The 19,843-nt window shown below is 34.8% G+C and overlaps 1 protein-coding gene across 3 annotated transcripts in view; it reads right to left on the bottom strand.

Annotated features, from left to right (window-relative positions):
• Positions 1–19,843, bottom strand: part of LOC145304516 (V-set and immunoglobulin domain-containing protein 10-like) — a 121,981-nt gene that overhangs the window by 28,017 nt on the left and 74,121 nt on the right. For all 3 annotated transcript variants that reach the window (XM_080146400.1, XM_080146399.1, XM_080146401.1), the window contains exons 5-7: positions 14,772–14,857; positions 13,339–13,413; positions 5,335–5,384 (exon numbers count right to left, since the gene is read on the bottom strand). In XM_080146400.1, the coding sequence (XP_080002526.1) occupies positions 5,335–5,384; positions 13,339–13,413; positions 14,772–14,857 (211 nt within the window). The remainder of the gene's footprint in view (positions 1–5,334; positions 5,385–13,338; positions 13,414–14,771; positions 14,858–19,843) is intronic.

Raw genomic sequence — 19,843 nt, 5'->3', positions numbered from 1 at the left:
GCTCGAGGTAAATTTATTTTGGGATTCTTGGGGCTTTTTATTATTTTGGCAAAATCAAATGCGTCCGAAATAATACAAATAGATGCGACTCAATGTGTAGCAAACGAAAATCCGCGTTTGAAAATCTCTGAATGCGCTGCGTTTCTTAATATTACTAATATTGAACAAAAACAATTTCACCTGCTGCAAAAGGTTGAAAGAAAAATTATACCTGGAATTCGTTGCCACCTCCGAACCAGTACTCATTACTGGTATTGTGGCAGATATAGCCACATACACCTCGCTGCTCCAGCTCTTGTAGAGATACCGAACCTCGTAACTTATGAAGACTGTTACACCATGTCCAAAACTAAAATATTTAACTTTGAAGGAAAATCAGTCTCAGTGTATGAACACCAGATGTCATACACGCGTTTCCTGGTAAACGGGACACTTACTTACCCCAATAACATCCTTAACGGCATCGACCCCGCCTGCGAGGGGAACGGCGTAAACATAAACGGCATTTTTATCCCTGGGACATTTGAGGAAAAACAAATAGGGGTCCAGGCTGAGCCTGTTGAATTATTACAAACAAAAGCGGGCTGTTACCTGGGCAGTCACTGGGTGGGAAACAATTGTTTAGATCACAATCTGAGATTAGGCTACGATAGAATTATCTCAGATGATAAAACTGATAGCGCACAAAAATTCACTTCTCCTTGGCGAACGGTAGACATCTTTAATATTTCATTGTTTACATTTGAAGGAGAACAGGGTACCCAAAAATATCTAGTGATCGATCCCCAAATTACTCTAGCACTAGAACTTAAAGACAAAAAACATTTTGAAAGTCTAATTCCCGAATTATTTTATTACAAAACTAATATTGATAACTTAATGGTATGGTTCACAAATGCTATAAAACCATATTTCCCACTCTTAAACGCTAAAGAAAAAGATGATATGTTACCACTAGAGATTTTCTATTCCTACCAACAATATAACAAATTAATTGTCCCCGAAACTCGCTGTTTACAGAACCATTTTCTGTCTAAAAGCAGTATTCAGACTCATCGTAAAAAACTAGTTAGGGCGCTCGGTGAGCTGGATTTAGTAATACAGTGCGACAGTCTTAAAATCAATGTTTCTTTGGGAGAAAATTTACCCTGCTTTGTGGATCATTTTTCGGTTTCAATCAATAATAAGACTATGGGAATATCCCCATTTTCGCGCAGATTGGTTAATACCACCCATTTAACCCCGACTAAATGTGCCGAAAATCCAATTTTCTTACATTTGTACCAAGGAAAATTCCTTGGTAATCAAGGGCAGGGTATGCAAATACTAAATGTAAATCAATATCTTATGGATAAACCGATTAGCTTATTTCTATATCATTCTTGGCAAAGCCTAGAAAAAACTAATTTCTCAGAAAGTGCCGAGGAATTATACCTCAGCCAACTTGCCGCAGACTCCAATAATTTTGAAGTAAAAATAACTGACTCCTGGTTTATTCAAACGTATCATAAGGTGGTTGATTTTCTATCCAGTACTTGGTATCATATAGTGCTTGTAGTAGCAGCCATCCTTACAGGAATAGGGTCGTTATTATGCGTCGCTTTTATTATCTACATATTAGCCTGCACCAAAATTCACGCGTACAAAGAAGGAGGTACGAGTGAAACGCACGAATTGCGGGATTTTACAAATAATGGGGAAAACTAATCCCCTCAAAAACGGACGACCTGTATCAAGCATATATACCTATAAAATTGTCGTCCCTAAAGGTCGTCTTTGTAAAAATATTTCCTTATTTGGTATAAGGAATTAATGACCCTTAATTTTAAGTTTATTATTTTTGTTTTAGGATATCCCAGGCGGAATTTTTCAAGGGGTTTTCACCACTCCCATGGGGCCGGTCACTCTTCATACCGTCGAGAATATGAAGAGGCACCCCTTTACAATGAAGAGGACTATTACTATGACAGCAATCATGGCTATCCCCAGGGCGGCCCTGAGGAAGCCTACTATGAACCTGATGAAAACAGGTATCAGCCGCGTGTAAAACCGCCGCGCAACCCTGAAAACCTCAGTGAACTGCAATGTGTCTCAAAGTCAATCCACGTTTACCGCACCGCGAGAAAAGATGTTCCAAAGGAACTCCTAGACTTGCAAGAAAAATTGCGGCAGGCTAAAAACTTAGAAGCCAACGAATATTCCGATAAAGCCAGGTCTAGAACCAGGCCTCTAATGGAACAAAATAGGGGAGGGGAACCGCAAAAAAATCGGGTGGAATCGCCGCCAAAACGTAGTGCCTCACCTGAATTGGAGGTAGTCGCCGTAAAATCTGCCCCAAAAGCGGTAGAAAAACGTCCGCCAACACCAACAGGCAGCGGCGGCCCAGTAGCCAAAAAGGCTAAGGTGGAAATTCAACCGCCTCCATTACCCCCTAAAAAGAAAGAGACATTAGCAGAAAACAAAAGTGAGCCTAAGGCTTTTTGGGTGACCGCTGAGGAATGGAAAAAAGTCCTATCCTCCACTGTAAAAGAAGCAATGGAGGAAGCTCTTCTCCCCTTCCAGAGAAGTCTGGAAACTAAAATTGCTAGCAATGCTTCATTTGTTGAGAAAGCATATATACAACATGGCAAGCGCCTTATTGAAATTTCCGCAGAATTACTGCGGAACCGCAAAACTTTGCGCGACAAAATTCGCACCGTCTCTGAGGACTCGACCGTTGAGTTAAAATCACGAATGACCACGGTTATTGAGGCCACTAGTCGACTGTTGGACCAAAACTCTGACAGGGTAATTAAATATATTAATACTCGTTGTAATGTAATGAATGTACCTGGGCAGAATGTGGCACCCATAGAGGCATCTCTTCCCGCTGGGGACGTACCCCGGCCAGATGATGATGGAGTTGAGCTGATCTCCCATTATGGCGGTTCTGAGTGCTCTGATGAGTACAGGCCCACCGATAGAGAAGGCAATCCAGAGGTCCTGGATCCTGCAGAGGAAAACAGTGACACAGAGCTCGATGCTCAAATCAGTGAGCTCTTTCCATCTGGAATTGATCTGCCTGTTAATCCGCAGGCTGGCGCTGCCTCTGAAGATCCAGTAGCCACGGCTCCCTGTGAGGGCATGTTAGCCCTCCAGAATGCTGTTGCTCCAGAGCCTCCAGCAGCTCCAGAAAATCCTACTCCCGCTGAACCCAATCCTGTGGATATCGTAGAGAGGGCTATGGCCGCAATCGAAGAACCTGCGAGTACCACATCAACCCGCAGAAGCCGGCGTGCAGGTCAACTGTGAGGGAATATTTCATATTCCCTCAGAGGGGGCAAGTGTGGTAATCAACACCCAAGTTTATGTATCCTTATCCCTGTTCACATTCCTATACTTCTCTGGCTGAGTCAGACCTCCACTTGTAACCGTCACCATACTCCATCCTGCTGTGTTGAGGGCTAGTTGATTGTTGCAGGCCAAAGAGTGAATACGCTTCCTCCCGTCTGCATTCGGTTAGATACAAGCCTATATGTCTAGGCTGGCGGTATCTATATTTCCCACGTGTTTAAGTACGTCGTTTCTTACCTAACTAAGAAACAGGACGTCCAAGCCTTTAATTGATATCCTAATAAATATATCCTATAATAATAATCCCATTAATCTGCCTATTTCTAACCAGTTTTATATGTTTAATAAATGTGTATTTTTTAGAAATACTTTGTTAGATTATTGATTATTAAATTGTATCGGAGCTACTCTATACTCGAATTCGCAGTCTGTCTGTACATCCCCTCATACGTCAATTATAAACAGATATCTGCAAATATAGGCCGCGGCTTGGGTCTGGCCAATCACATTCTTGGCCAAACATGTGTACACCCCTGTATACACAGGACTAAAATATAGAATAGAATATTTTTAACAGCTTTCCGCGGATATAAATATGTTTTGTTAGTCTTGAGATGCCGAAGGCACGGGCTAATAATATTCACAGGACTAAAATAGAATAGTAATTTATTGCATCGTATTCTAAACAGCTTTCTGCGGATATAAAAATGTAAAATTATAAGATTACAATTAGTTTTTGTAGCCCTGAAGTGCCAAAGGCACATGCTAACAAAACTGGTTTTAATACTATAATTGTACATTTTTATATTCGTAGAAACTTGTCTATAATATGATACGATACATGATTTTTCAGTATGACTTAGAACCGGTTCTAATCCAGCAGATATTGATAGCTTTCGAAGTCATACTGTAAATACAATTATTAAGTGAAAAGAACAATGTGGGAGATACTAAGATTAGTAGAACTAAAGTTGCAAGTATTAATTTGAAAACATTTGAAGAACAAATGTTTCTTTTTTTACTTTTTACTCCCCCCCCCCTCCCCGAATAAAAAGCTTTAAAAAAATTCTTATTTTTAATTTTAAACTCCCCCTAAATAAAAAAAAAGCTTGGACGTCCTTGACTAATTATAAAACCTAAAACTCCCTTTAACCTAAAAAAAAGTTTTTAATGTTAACTTATAAAAAGACTTATTTTCTTTAGAAATCTCTTTTAATTTATAATGATTATATATAAATAAAAAAATAAATAAATTTGTTATTGTTTTAAAGCCTTAAAAAAGATCTTTTCATTGCATTCAAATTAAAATTATATAATTTTTTTCTCGTATTCATTCGAATCCATACGAAAAAACTATGTCTAGCATCGTATTATATCCAGCTTTCTACGAATATAAAAATGTACAATCATAAGATTAAAACCAGTTTTTTTTAGCGGCTAAAAAAACTGGTTTTAATCTTATGATTGTACATTTTTATATCCGCGAAAAGCTGTTTATAATGCGATGCGAGAAATAACTATTCTTATGATAACCTTTTATATTCAATGACAAAAAAAACATTTTTCTTATTTTTCTATAAATAAAGCTTTTAAAAAAGAAATGATAATTTCATAAAAGTTTTTGATTTCTAACACTAAGCAAGATTGAATAATAAAAAGAAGCCGTGTATAAATCCTTTTAATAAAGAAACAAGATGTCTGTCTGTCTGTGTGTCTGCGTGTTTGTTTGTACCAAGAAATTTTGCTAACCGCTGAACCGATCAGGTTTTCCTTTACAGGGTAGCTTCTTATGGGCCCTGGGAAGGTTTATAACTATTTTGGGGGAGGGTACAAACAAGAGAAATCACCCTCTAAAAATACCCCCCCCTCTAAAAAAATCTAATTCAAGTGTCACTAGAGGCCTCTAGGGGGCGTAGCCGCTAATAGATTTATAAAAGAAAAAGAATAATAACACCATCCATAAGTAGCGAAGCTTATTTATCAAAAATAAAAAATACTAACCTTACTGAATTGATAATATGAATATCTGGTTGACCTCTATCTCCGGGCCGCTGAAAAAAAAAATTAATATTTAATAAGCTTAGAATAAAGTAGCAAAACTATTCTTTAGTTAACGTTAATCATTTTAAAGTCCTGTAGTTTAAAATTATTCGTTGAAAAGTTAGTGTGGAATCTGTAAAATTTAATAAAAAAGTCCAAAGATATTAGGCAATAATAGATTTTTGTTTTATTTGCAAGTGTTATTAATAATGTCCCATTCCTCCCTACATCTGTTATAAATTTAGTTAGGTAAATATAACTTCATGTGTATATGGTATTGCAGCTAGAGCTAATGATAATTATGTCTGTCTGTATGTAAATACGTCTGCAGAGAGAGAGAGAGAGAGAGAGAAAGGGGACAATGGGCTGTTTATTACTAAAGTCCCCAAAGCTTTATAATGACGTTTTCCTTCACGTTTGCTTAAGAACTTTGGGGACTTGATTGCCCAAACGTTTCAACTACAAATTGTGATCTGCAAATAGGCTAAATTTGTGTATCATCATGTGGAATGTACATCAATTTGTCAGCCATTGTCTTATTTCTTTAGATCCCTGGCTTGCAGGTCTGTCTGTATGTGCATATGTCTGTATGTGTGTCTGTCTGTCTGTCTATATGTCTGTGTGTCTGTCTGTGTGTGTCTCTGTCTGTATGTGCATATGTCTGTCTGTATGTCTGTCTGTATGTGTGTCTGTCTATGTGTCTGTCTGTGTGTCTGTCTGTGTTTTTATCTGTCTGTCTGTGTGTCTGTCTGTGTGTCTGTCTGCCTGTGTGTCTGTCTGTCTGTGTGTCTGTATGTGTGTCTGTCTGCCTGTGTGTCTGTCTGTCTGTGTCTGTCTGTGTGTCTGTCTGTATGTCTGTCTGTGTGTCTGTCTGTCTGTGCATATGTCTGTATGTTTGTCTGTCTGTATGTATGTGCATAGGTCTGCCTGTGTGTCTGTCTGCCTGTCTGTCTGTCTGTCTGTGTGTCTGTCTGTCTGATTGTCTGTCTGTCTGTCTGTGTGTCTGTCTGTCTGTGTGTCTGTCTGTCTGTCTGTGTGTCTGTGTGTCTGTCTGTCTGTCTGTGTGTCCTGTGTGTCTGTCTGTCTGTCTGTCTATCTGTGTGTCTGTGTGTCTGTCTGTCTGTCTGTCTGTCTGTGTGTCTATATTACATTGAAACGACATGTTAATTCAAAGTCTTTCCAGAAACTTTCAATCTTCTTAAGTGGTTAGAAAAATGCAGTTCACTCGTTATAGCAAAATTCTAGAATTTAAAAGGATTTTTTTTCTTGGAAGCCCTTCATAGTGCCTATAAAAAAGAGAAAAATTTTTTAAAAATTGGCCAAAGTAACCCGAATGACGTCATATTATATAAGTTAATAATTCTAATATGACGTCATTCGGTACATTTCGGCTAAGATTTTTCAAATTTATTCCCTTTTTTATAGGCACTCTCAAGAGCTTCGTTTTCATGTAAACTGATATCTTTTTAAAATGAAAAAAAAAGATTAATGTTATTAGAATTTATTTTATGATACTTTAATCAAGAAAAAATATTTACAAGTATATTGATTTTTATGTAATACTTTTTAACTAATACGAATTCTTTTAAAAAGTTATTATTTTTTTCCCGTAGTAACTCTACAACTATTACTAGCAAGTCCATTTTAACATTTTAATTTTGTTTTTGCTTTGATATATTAGAATAACAAGGATGACAACATCCATAAGTAGCGAAACTAAAAAATAATAAATGGATATCGGGAAAACATTTAATATAGAGCAATGTCATACAATACAAATTAAACTTGGTAAATAGAGAAATCACCAAACCTTTTAAATCATGAAAACTTAAAAATCTAGGAATCGATCTAGCACCGTAGTTAATAGACAAATCTTAATAAAACTTTGTAAGAACATGTAGAATGTATAATTAATTATTCCCTAAACATTTCAGCCCTCTATCTTGAAAAGGAGATGATAAAATCACAAAAACTTAAAAATCGATCCAGCACCCCAAATAACAGACAGATGGACAAAACAATGTATAGATTAGATGGGCATATATCATAGAAATCTTCACTAAAAATTTTAGCTGTCTATCTTGAATAGAAGCCGAGAAAATCACGTTTCCCCCTTTCCGTGTCTGACGGACAGACGGACAGACAGACGGACAGAAAGACAGACGGACGGACATTTGGAATTATAGAGTAGCTTCGCTACTCAAAAAAAAGAGGGGGGAAGGGGTTAAATAACAGAGTCGACTATCTATTAAAAATCAAACAATAGCGCACGGGAATAATTACACATCGAAGTCGCCACAAAAGAGCAAAGAAAATTTGCTAGCAGACGAAAAAGGTCTCCAACAGGAGGATCCAGGTAGCTGCCTGATTATAACTCTATAATTATAAATATAAAATTTAAATTTAAATTATGCTTAAAAGAGAAGCGGCGCAGTTTTATGTAAGGGGGAGAGGGGAGAGTTGTTTGTTTTTGAAACCTCCAAAAAGTAGCTAAATTCTTTTTTTTATAAATAATTTAGTGATACATTAAAAGTTTGAATTATAGATAATCCCACTTATTGAAATTGTTTTTCTTACCAAAAAATAGGAAAAATCATGGAGGGAGGGGACATTGGGCTATTTATTACATTGGTCCCCAAAGTTTTATTATAACGTTTTCTTATTCGTCGGCTTAATAATTTGGGAACTATATTGAATTTTAATTAGTTGTTTCATTAAGTTAAGTGCTCAAAAGTTTCAACCACTAATTTTAATCTACAGAAGGGGTAATTTCGTTTATCATCAATGGGGATGTATAACAATTTATTGGGCAATGTCTTATCCCTTTTGATCCCTGAGGAAAATTTTTTAGGCAATAGAAGAGCATTTATTTTTTTAGTAAAGAAATTTTCAAATTAAATATTAACTTATTTACTGTGAAGCAATTTATAATGGAAAATCACTCAATCTTAAAATAAATGTTTAGAATATAAAATTGATTTAGAAACAATAATAAGTTTTTTTTATTTTATTTAGTTAACTTGATAGTTTTATATTTAACTAGCGGCTACTCCCATAGAGGCCTCTAGTGGCTCTTTAGCGAAGAAGAGGTCCACTTTCAAAAGAAAAAGGGGCGATTTTAAAGGGAGAGTGGAGGCACCCTGCCTCTAAATAGTTATAAACCTTCCATTGTAAATACTGGCTTCTCATTGGTTAATTGTTAATTTTTTCTGACGTCTTAGTCAGACACTTTTACTGTTTTCAAGGATTGTTTCGACTTAAAATTTGATTTAATATTTTTGAAATTGGACTATAAATAAGAAAGCTGTGTATATATATCTTTTCTAGACCTGTTAAACCTCAATATAGACACTACAGAAAGAAGCTTTACATAAAAGAAGAACCTTATCATTCTAGCGGTTAGCGAGATACTTTGGTACAGACACACATCCTGTTACTTTATTATAATGATTGATATGACTTAAACCTAAATTTGATAAGAGTATTTTAAAATTTAAAATTAGACTATGAATAAGAAAGTTGGATTTAGAATTAAAATTTAAAATTGGACTATAAATAAGAAAGTTGTATTTACAATTTAAATTTAAAATTAGACTATAAATAAGAAAGCTGTATGTATATATTTTCTAGACCTGTTAAACCACAATATAGACACTACATTAATAACTTTTATATTTTGGAATAAGGACTCTTTTTATAAAAAAAAAACTTGACATTGAAAAAAAAAATGAGCTGGATCTTTAAATGTGTAACTGTAGCCGTGGCAGTAGTCGTGGCCGTAGCCGTTTCCGTCGCCTCTGCCAGTGCTGCCAATAAAACATGGATTTTTAAATGTTTGAAGTTTTTACGTATTATTGTTATTTTTTCTTCTTCATATTTTTACTGAAAAGTCAAAAAGTGGTTGGGGTTTAAAGATTTGTGGCCACGCGTAGCCAATTTGATTGAACTATTGCTATTAGGTTAGTGGCTGTACCTCTGGCAGCGGCAACGGCTATACATTTAAAGATCCATGCCATTGAAAAATTTTTCAGGTATGGGGGGGGGGGAACTAATATTTTCTAGGGTCTATTTTTCTTAAGAGAGTATAGGTAACCTACCCTTAAAATGGTTAGAAATTTTCCCTGGACAATGATAAGCTTCACTGTAAAGGATCATGGAAATAAAACGAAGTAGCGAATTTCGTCGTATTTTCACTGTAGCTTTTGATAGGTTATTTTAGGTTATGTAAATGTTAATGATTGCCCGCCTGGTTAGAAAATTGGTTCCGCAGTGTTAGAGCCCTCCGTAAGGGCTTTAAATAGAAGAACAGCTACTCTGAAAATAAGAAGAAACTAGCTACTTCGTTTTCTTTCCATGATCCAACTGTTTTTAATAATTCCTATTCCTATTCTTACTTTACTATATTCTTATCAATATTGATTTATGGATTTCAGCCAGACTTATATGTACACTTTATAATCTAATATTATGTTTATCTATCTATCTAATTATCTGCCTATCTATCTATCTATCTATCTATCTGGATTTCAGCCAGACTTATATGTACACTTTATAATCTAATATGATGCCTATCTATCTATCTAATTATATATCTATCTATCTGTCTATCTATCTATATACCTATCTATAGATTCCAGCCAGACTTATATGTACACTTTATAATCTAATATTATGTCTATCTATCTATCTATCTCTATGTCTATCTATATATCAATCTATCTGCCTATCTATATATCTGTCTGCTTGTCTATCTATCTATTTGGATTTTAGCCAGACTTATATGTACTTTATAATCTAATATTATGTCTATCTGTCTATCTATCTGTCTGTCTATCTGTCTGTCTATCTGTCTGCTTGTCTATCTATCTCTCTGGATTTCAACCAGACTTATATGTACACTTTATAATCTAATATTATATCTTTTTATCTATCTATCTGCCTGTCTGTCTATCTATCTAGCTTGATTTCAGCCAGACTTATATGTACACTTTATAATCTAATATTATGTCTATCTATCTATCTGTCTGCCTGTCTGTCTATCTATCTAGCTTGATTTCAGCCAGACTTATATGTACACTTTATAATCTAATATTATGTCTATCTATCTATCTGTCTGTTTATCTATCTATCTATTTGGATGTCTATTTATCTATCTATCTGAATTTCAGCCAGACGTATATATTGACATAATAATCTAATATTATGTCTATCTTTCTATCTATCTATCTTTCCATCTATCTATCTATTTGGATGTCTATATACCTATCTATGGATTTCAGCCAGACTTATATGTACACTTTATAATCTAATATTATGCCTATATATCTATCTAATTATCTGCCTATCTATCTATCTATATACCTATCTATGGATTTCAGCCAGACTTATATGTACACTTTATAATCTAATATTATGTCTATCTATCTATCTAATTATCTGCCTATCTATCTATCTATATACCTATCTATGGATTTCAGCCAGACTTATATGTACACTTTATAATCTAATATTATGCCTATATATCTATCTAATTATCTGCCTGTCTATCTATCTATCTGGATTTCAGCCAGACTTATATGTACACTTTATAATCTAATATGATGCCTATCTATCTATCTAATTATATATCTATCTATCTGTCTATCTATCTATATACCTATCTATAGATTCCAGCCAGACTTATATGTACACTTTATAATCTAATATTATGTCTATCTATCTATCTATCTCTATGTCTATCTATATATCTATCTATATACCTACCTATGGATTTCAGCCAGACTTATAGGTACACTTTATAATCTAATATTATGTCTATCTATCTATCTATCTATTTATCTGCCTATCTATCTATCTATCTATCTAGATTTCAGCCAGACTTATATGTACACTTTATAATCTAATATTATGTCTATCTATCTATCTATATATCTGCCTATTTATCTATCTATATATTTTTTCTATCTGGATTTCAGCCAGACTTATATGTAAACTTTATAATCTAATATTATGTCTATCTATCTATCTATCTGTTTATCTATCTATCTATCTATCTATCTATCTATATATATATATCTATCTATCTATCTATCTATCTATCTATCTTGATTTCAGCCAGACTTATATGTACACTTTATAATCTAATATTATGTCTATCTATCTATCTATTTACCTGTCTGTCTATCTATCTATCTGTCTATTTAGCTATCTATCAGCCAGACTTCTATGTACATGTATATGAAAATTAAATAGCCTAAAACCATCAAAAGACTTTTGTGAAGCTTACCTAATATAGAAGCTCCCAATAGGCTTAGTAGTTAATCTTAAGCTTTAGATAAAAAAAATCATAACTACTTAAATAAACTAATAGTTGCTTCGACCCTTAGCTATGATGTTGGGCGATGTAAGTTAGGTGATATCCTAAAACCACATCAAGATATCTATAAAGCTTCCCTGAAGAGTGCAACCAATTCGGACAAGCATTTTTAGAGATCTCAAACTTTAGACAAAAAAAGCAAATACTTTATATTATGGGATATATCTGACTATCTAACCTCAGATCTATATAACTATCTATCTAACTATTGATCTGCCGTTCTACCCATCTATATATCCATCTTTCTATCTATAGTTGAAGTGGTATATAAAAGTGTAAAGTTAAGGATTCCAAAGAAATACTTGCGGTTTAGTGGAAAATTCTTGAAAAAAAGAGAGAGAAAGAGAGAAAAGTGTAATCTAACTCTTTTTTTAAGCGATGCTATCTACATCATTAAGTGTGTTCGTCAGTCTTTCTTAACGTGTAGCACTGATCTTTTAATTAGACATATTAGACTAATCATAACATTTTAAAATTGTTTGTGTCGAGTTCTGTAAAAATTTGGTATAATATTTTATACATTTAAAACAATCTATTTTTTTAAGTATTGTAAGTTTTAGACTATTTTGACAGTGGAAAATTCTTGAAAAAAATGAGAGATAGAAAAGTGAAATCTGATTATTTTAAAGCGAAGCTATTTACATTAAGTATGTCCGTTCGTCTTTCCTTATAATTAGACATATTGGATTAGCAATATTATTTTAAATTGTGTATGTCCTGTAACAATTCGGTATAAGTGTTAAAGCTTAGGAAATTAATACTCTTTACCATTTAAATCAATCTATTTTAAGTATTGTGAGTTTTAGACTATTTTGACAGATATTTACATGATTCACACAATTAACCCTCCTGTAGATTATAATTCGTGGTTGACACGTTTATACACTCAACTGAATGAATCAACCATTAAAATTCACTTGTTCTTAACGAATAAGAAAAAGTTACTATAAAACTTTGGGGACTATAATTGTCCCCTTTTTCTTTGATTCTACTTAAGAGCAGGAAAAATAAGAAATATTCTACTAATTTTTCCCAAAACATTTTTATATTCTTAGAAGAATCTAAATTTATTCCCATGATAAAGACTTTGCATGTCTAAAAATTCAATAATTTTAAAATGATCATATTTATAAAATATTTTAATATTATCTTCAGACATTTTTAAGTAGTTTTAGATAAGTATATTTTATAAAGTATAAAGTATATTTTTAGTAGATCATCAATGAATAGGTTAACTTTCAGGGATTACAGTAGTTCCCAAAAACTTATAACAACGTTTTCTTATTCGTTGGCTTATCAACTTTGGGGACTTTTATTGAATTTTGATTGGTTGAGTGTTCAAACGTTTAAACCAGAAATTTTAATTTACAGAAAGGTAATTTTATGCATCATCATTGGGGATGTACATAATTTTATCGTCCATTGTCTTGTCCCTTTAGATCCCTGACAGTTAGGACTTTAGGACAAAGGATGTTGGGCGTTTGGATAGAGGGGACATTGTATTGTTCCAAGATATCCAAGGCTGTAGCACCCGGCGGACAGACAGACGGACATATAGAGGGACAGAAAACAAGCTAAAAGTTCTGTACCTTAATTTGTATTTCAGTCCCATTTTCAAATTCGTGATACCAATTGATTGTAGATACCATACAAGACATATCAACCTAAATGTAAATAATAATTTATTGCAGATATTTTATATAGCACCTGAGAAAATCACGATTATCAATAAAAAATGAATAATCAGAAATACATTACGTACGTTCAAACATTTATATATGATCAGTGATCAAACGACTCATTGCTCTTAAATTTTGCTGTCTACCCTAACCCTTTACAGTCGGGCCCCTTGCCGCACCTTAATCAGTCGGGGGGGGGGGGGGGGGAGGGGCCTTATTATATCAGTTCCTATTAGAGCTAAAGGGCTAAATTTTTTTGTGCAAGTCCCCTGTTTGATAATGAATTTCCGACCTTTTATAAGTCTAAGTCAATTTTCGCTTCCTTCACCCTTTTATTTAACAACCTGTGTTTTTAGGTCTTTTTTTACTTAAAAATTTCAAACGGCTGTAATTTTCTTATTTTTGAAGCTAGATGAACAATTTTTTTCCAGAAAATGGTTATCTTTATGTAAATTTTACATTAGAAATATCAAAATATAGATTTCAGCGGCCGCAGCTGTACTTGGCAGCTGCCAGCCACCGCAGTCGGCGGGAAAACGGCGGCGGATCTTTAGAAAATTTTTATACGTTATGTAGACATGTAAGAAAAGCTTAAGTTTAAAATTTGAAGTCTCTAAGTCAAAAATTGCGGCCACAGGAGCCTTTTAAAGATTTCTGGAGACCTGGAGGATCAGGACCTGCAGGATCATACCTGGAACCTGAAAGTGACTTGAACACCTGTATTTCATATAAGGATGTACTACTAGAGGATATTTTAGTATTTTGGTATGATAAAATGCTTGTTTTAGTCAAAAAAATAGTTTTGCTCTTTACCTGGATGACCCTGCCAGGTTTGCTGGCATCCTGTTCCCGCCAGAATGCCGATATTCAAAAAATTACAACTCTCAGTTATGTGTCATACCCAAACTTAAAAAGTCACGCAGTTTGGGCTCTTTATCTTTCACACACAGAAAATGAGATAGAAAAAAACGGAGGGGGGGGGGGGTTCAACGCCCCCCCCCGAGAGGGTTAATACTATCAAGTACTAATTAAAAATTTAAATTGATATTGGCTATTGAAGACAAAAAAAAATTGTCTACTATCTCCTTTTTTGTCCTTTTGTAAAATATTAATAATTATATAGAGTGGTCATGTATAGGAGCAGACAAATATTTGAAGCTTTTCATTGTGCCTTTAAAAAAAGAGTTCATACTGGCCTACCATTTGTCAATTAAAACGCATACTGGACTGCCATTGGTAATATTTAGTATGTTAATTAGCCTATCATTGATAATTTGTATTGTATGAAGTCATTTTATTATAGGCACAATAAAGAGCTGCCAAATATGTAACTTTTGTTTTACCTTGCAATTGAATGTAATTTGATCACCGGGTTTGGCAGTTCGGTTCTCCATTATGTTGGCTATCTTGGGAGCCCCGCAGGTTTCAACTAGATAGATAGATATATAATAGGTTAGGTTTTCCTTTATGTTGGCTATCTTGGGAGCCCCGCAGGTTTCAACTAGATAGATAGATATATAATAGGTTAGGTTCTACATTATGTTGGGTATCTTGGGAGCCCCGCAAGTTTCAACTAGATAGATAGATATATAATAAGTTAGGTTCTACATTATGTTGGCTATCTTGGGAGCCCCGCAGGTTTCAACTAGATAGATAGATATATAATAGGTTAGGTTCTACATTATGTTGGGTATCTTGGGAGCCCCGCAGGTTTCAACTAGATAGATAGATATATAATAGGATAGGTTCTCCAATATCATTTTGTGATCACCAGAGGTTAAAGAGAGACCATTTTAGACAAAAATAAAAAACAGAAAAAGACATAATTTTGTATGCTCTTAGATTTTCTATCTTTTTTATTTTCATTATCTTTCGGATACCATCCTAATCATCATTTCCTTCTGTTTTTCTATCTAAATTACTTTTTATCTATTTCTATCTTTTTACCTCTATCTATTATTATATCTTTTTCTCCTTGTACTTTTCTGTCTATCTAACTGGTGATTGCTTAATTTAGGGTCCGATAATGTATAGCACAAATTTTGTACATAAGAGATTTTCTCGAATACAACTATTAGGGAAAAAATATACAAGATTTTTAACCCATTGATCTAAAGGTATGTAATAGCAGATAAGTTGATGTTTATTTCTAATGATGATACACAAAAATAACCCTAATACAGATTGAAATTAGTGGTTGAACACTCAACGTAATGAATCAAACAATCAAATTCACTGTAGTCCCCAAAGTTGTTAAGCCAACGAATAAGAAAGCGTTATTATAAAACTTTGGGGACTAGTGCAATAAACAGCCCATTAATCCCTCTCTTTCTCTCTCTCTGATTTTTTTAGTGTTTATTTGCCATTGTACTTTTAAAACTTGCGTATATTTGCAGACTACTAGATCTCAACCACATTCTATCAATTTTGTTTGCCCGGAATGTTTGTATGTTTATTTGTCTTGTTTATATTGGGTGGGTTGCTTTACCAAAGTGTTTTTTTTCCAGAAATCTAAAGGGATAAGACAATGGTTGATAAATTGATTACATCCCCAATGATGAGAAACAATATTACTCCTTCTGTATATTAAGTTAAGTATTTATCTATTTTGTTTGTCGAAAGGTTTGTATGTTTATTCGTCTTGTTTATATTCAGATGGTTGCTTTACCAAAGTGTTTTTTTCCAGAGATCTATAGGGATAAGACAATGGTCGATAATTTGATTTACATCCCTAATGATGAGAAACAATATTACCCCTTCTGTATATTAAGTTAAGTATCTATGGGTGGGTTGCTTTACCAAAGTGTTTTTTTACCAGGGATCTAAAGGGATAAGACAATGGTCGATACATTGATGTACATCCCCAATGATGATACTCAAAATTCTATGGATTATACTGAAACGTTTGAACATTCAACCTCAAATCTCAACGAGTAGGTTCCGTAGGAACCGACATACATACCTATGTATAGAGTAGCTTTAGCATAGTTTGTTTCTTATCCACTTTATTCATTTTACATTTTATATTTTGACTTTGACTTCTTCTATTATATTATATATTTTTTATCAAGCAACTAACGAATCGCGCAACCTCTACCTCTATTTTATCTAATAAAAAAAATAACAAAGTTTTTTCATAATTTTGACCAAAAATATATTTATTTATTCAAATTTAGATATCGAAAATTTTGTTTAATATATGACTATCGCTGACTGGACTGGTTAAGCTCATGTAGTGGGCATAGCCATCTACTCGTCGTAGTCGCTGGAGTCATCGACGTCGTCGGGTTCCTGTTGGAGGAGCTCCTCCACAAGGTCCTGCTGGACGGTGACCAAGCGGTCCATGGTGGCGATGGAATCCATGTTGGCCTGGAAGGAGCGGGCGTACGTGGGCATTACTGAAATTAGCCTCACGACTAACCCATAGTTGGAGTACATCATGCGGAGGATCTCCTCATCGATGGCGTCTTGGCGGAATCTCCTCCACATAAGTCTGTCGCCCTCGTACACGACGCCCATTAACCTCCTCTTGACCATAAACCAGAGGTCCAGACAGCGCCTGTCTACCCCCGGAAATGGGAGTAGATCAGGCACTGCCGCGAGGTTCAGCAGCTGCTGGACGCCGTGCACGGGTGCAGGATCATCGATTTCATCGCTTGAGTTCAACATGGCGATGAGCTCCTGCACCTGGTCTTGGAGGGGAACATCTTCTTCTCCTCCAGCCTCCTCCGGAACTTCCGGCGCCCCATCCGGTAAAGCACCTTGGCCTTGTCCAACTTCCTCTTCTTGATCTGACATTTCTGAGACAATTGAACTTTGACCCTACCCACCCCCATATTTATACCCCCCTTGTGTCTTAATACCATGCATTATTCAATCTTAATTTAACTTATTAATTAATAAATAACTTTCCCTACTTCCGATTTCCCGCGTATTCCCCCTATGCTTTACAACCAATTGTCTCCCCCCCGCCCCCTCTTTTGCTTTATTCTTTTGCTTTATTCTGCCGTGCTTTACCGGAAAACCACTCTTCCCCCCTCCCCCTATTTTTCTCCCCCCCAGTATATACCAAACGATAGGCGCCGCTCCGTCTGTCTAGCTGGAAGTCACGGCCGCGCACAAACCACCCACCACTCCCCTTCTAGTTTTTTCCCCCCCTCCTCCCCCTAACCTGTTGAATTCCTTCACTTTTTTATGCTAATGAAAATTAATCCATAGCGAAATATTAACAGACATCCTATTACTCTATACATCCTTCATAAAAAAAATAAAAGTTCATAGCAAGATATCTAGGATTTATTAAACAAATCAATGAATTTATGATAATTTATGATATTTTTAATACTTTTACTTTTTTGGATAAAACTAAACTGTATTATTCTTCAAAAACAATTTTATATTTCAATAGCCATATCAGTAACTTTTTGCAGTTTTTTTTCTGTTGATTCATTGTTGATTTTTGTTGATTTTTGTGAACATCATGTGGATATCTTGTATATAAAGTCGTAGAGAACTTGACCGTAACTGGTTCAAACCGGAAATGGCCAACTTCTGGAACTATAGCTGGAGACAGGCCCCCTCTTGAGCAGTTATCCGCTCAGCAATTTCACCCAATTTAGCTTCATGAAACTCCATGTCCTTGTTTGGGTTGTATAGTGTGAGGGCCAACTCGGTTTCTAAATAACCCTGTTGGTATAGAAGACGGGCTACCTCACGACGTACTTCGTCACTGACATTGTCACCATTAACTATATTGAGAAGTCGTTCATATGTTATTGTCAATCTATTGCGTAGCGGCTGCCACATTTGTTGGTATTCTTCCTCTCCGAACATTTCGTGTCTAAACAATAGTAAGATTTAAACCTCACTAAAGCAAAGCTATAACCAAATTACGCGCGCAATAGCACGCCACAGTCTTTTTTAACATGACCCACTTTCACCCTTTTACCTTCAAAAGGAGTGGAATCAATGGATTAATGATACGTTTTCGCCTTCCCTTAAAACCCCCTCCCCCCCCCCCCTCTTCCTCTCCCATTTTGTTGCCCCATTCACAGCCATGCTGTGACCAGTTCTCAAAACACAAAAATCAGATTCCGGAGGAATCGAACCATACATATTTAGGGACACACTCCCATTATCAAAATACCAAAATCAGATTCCGTAGGAATCGCATATGACCTATTCTTAGGATTTTTTATATCCATTCTCAAAAATAAAAATCAGATTCCGTAGGAATCGAAACCAACCATTACACCTTGTTCACTTAAGTACACGATATGATTATTATTAGGGTATTCTTGTCCTTTTTTGGACTTTTCTTTGGTTTTTTTTTGGATTTTTTGGATTGGACCAAGTGTTATCGCGAAATTTGCCGTTACCCTGTAATTATTGGTGTGGAGATGTCCTTAAAACCCGGACAAAACTCCACTCTATAATGAAAATAATTTGATTTAAAGGAAACTGTCTATTTGGAGCTGAAAAGGGATCTCAACGGGAATAGCGACTCCTTATGGAGGTTTTGGTTCCTTAATTGTTCCGAATTCACGCTTGGAGAAGTTGCAACTGATAGTAGGAGGATGTCTGAAATACACAGCAAGATATTGTTTCATTGTTAAGATTATTATTTATTTGCACATATAACATTGTATCGGCTTGGCAAGCGTCAAAGTACACCAGTGGCTCCACAACCCTTAAAGGGTTATGCCAACTATCTGGTACAATGTTGCATGGAATTTTTATTGTAAAATATTGTCTCCATTCAATTTAAACTGGCCTGGTAACTAGGTGGAGATGAAGTTCGGCCAATTCCATGCTAGGTACTTAATAATTGTTATTATGTATATTATTATCTAACCTGCACCAAACACAACAAACCAGATGAATCAAACAAATCAAGCATAGTAACATAATTTATAATATATATCTAATAAAATATGTTGTACCTTTGGGGAAAATAAATCTTATCTTTAAATCTTATCTTATCTTATAAACCAACTAATCAAAATACAGTAAATGTCCCCAAAGTTGTTAAGCCAACGAATAAGAAAACTGTATTACTAAACTTTGGGGACTAGTGCAATAAACAGCCCAATCTCTCTATTTTTTCCTAAGATATATTAATATGTAAATGGATACATAAAATATGGAAAAAATATGTTTTTACAACAAATATAACATGAAGGGAGGGAACATTGGACTTTAAATTATACTGGTACCCAAAGTTTTTCTTAAAACTTTGGATACTTCTAATGAATGTTAATTGGTTGGTTCCAAATTGGGAGTGTCCAAATTTTTGAACCATTATTTTGTAATATTCTTAGTCGATTCAGACTAATTTGTATTATTAATCAATATATTCATTCAACCAAGCCAAGGTTTTTATATCTATATTTCTACAATATATATAACTTTTTTG

This window comes from Acartia tonsa, chromosome 13, assembly GCF_053477335.1.
Source record: "Acartia tonsa isolate MP-2025a chromosome 13, ASM5347733v1, whole genome shotgun sequence".
Lineage (NCBI taxonomy): Eukaryota > Metazoa > Arthropoda > Copepoda > Calanoida > Acartiidae > Acartia > Acartia tonsa.
The sequence above is the reverse complement of the archived record's forward strand: the minus strand, read 5'-3'. Positions and strand labels throughout refer to the sequence as shown.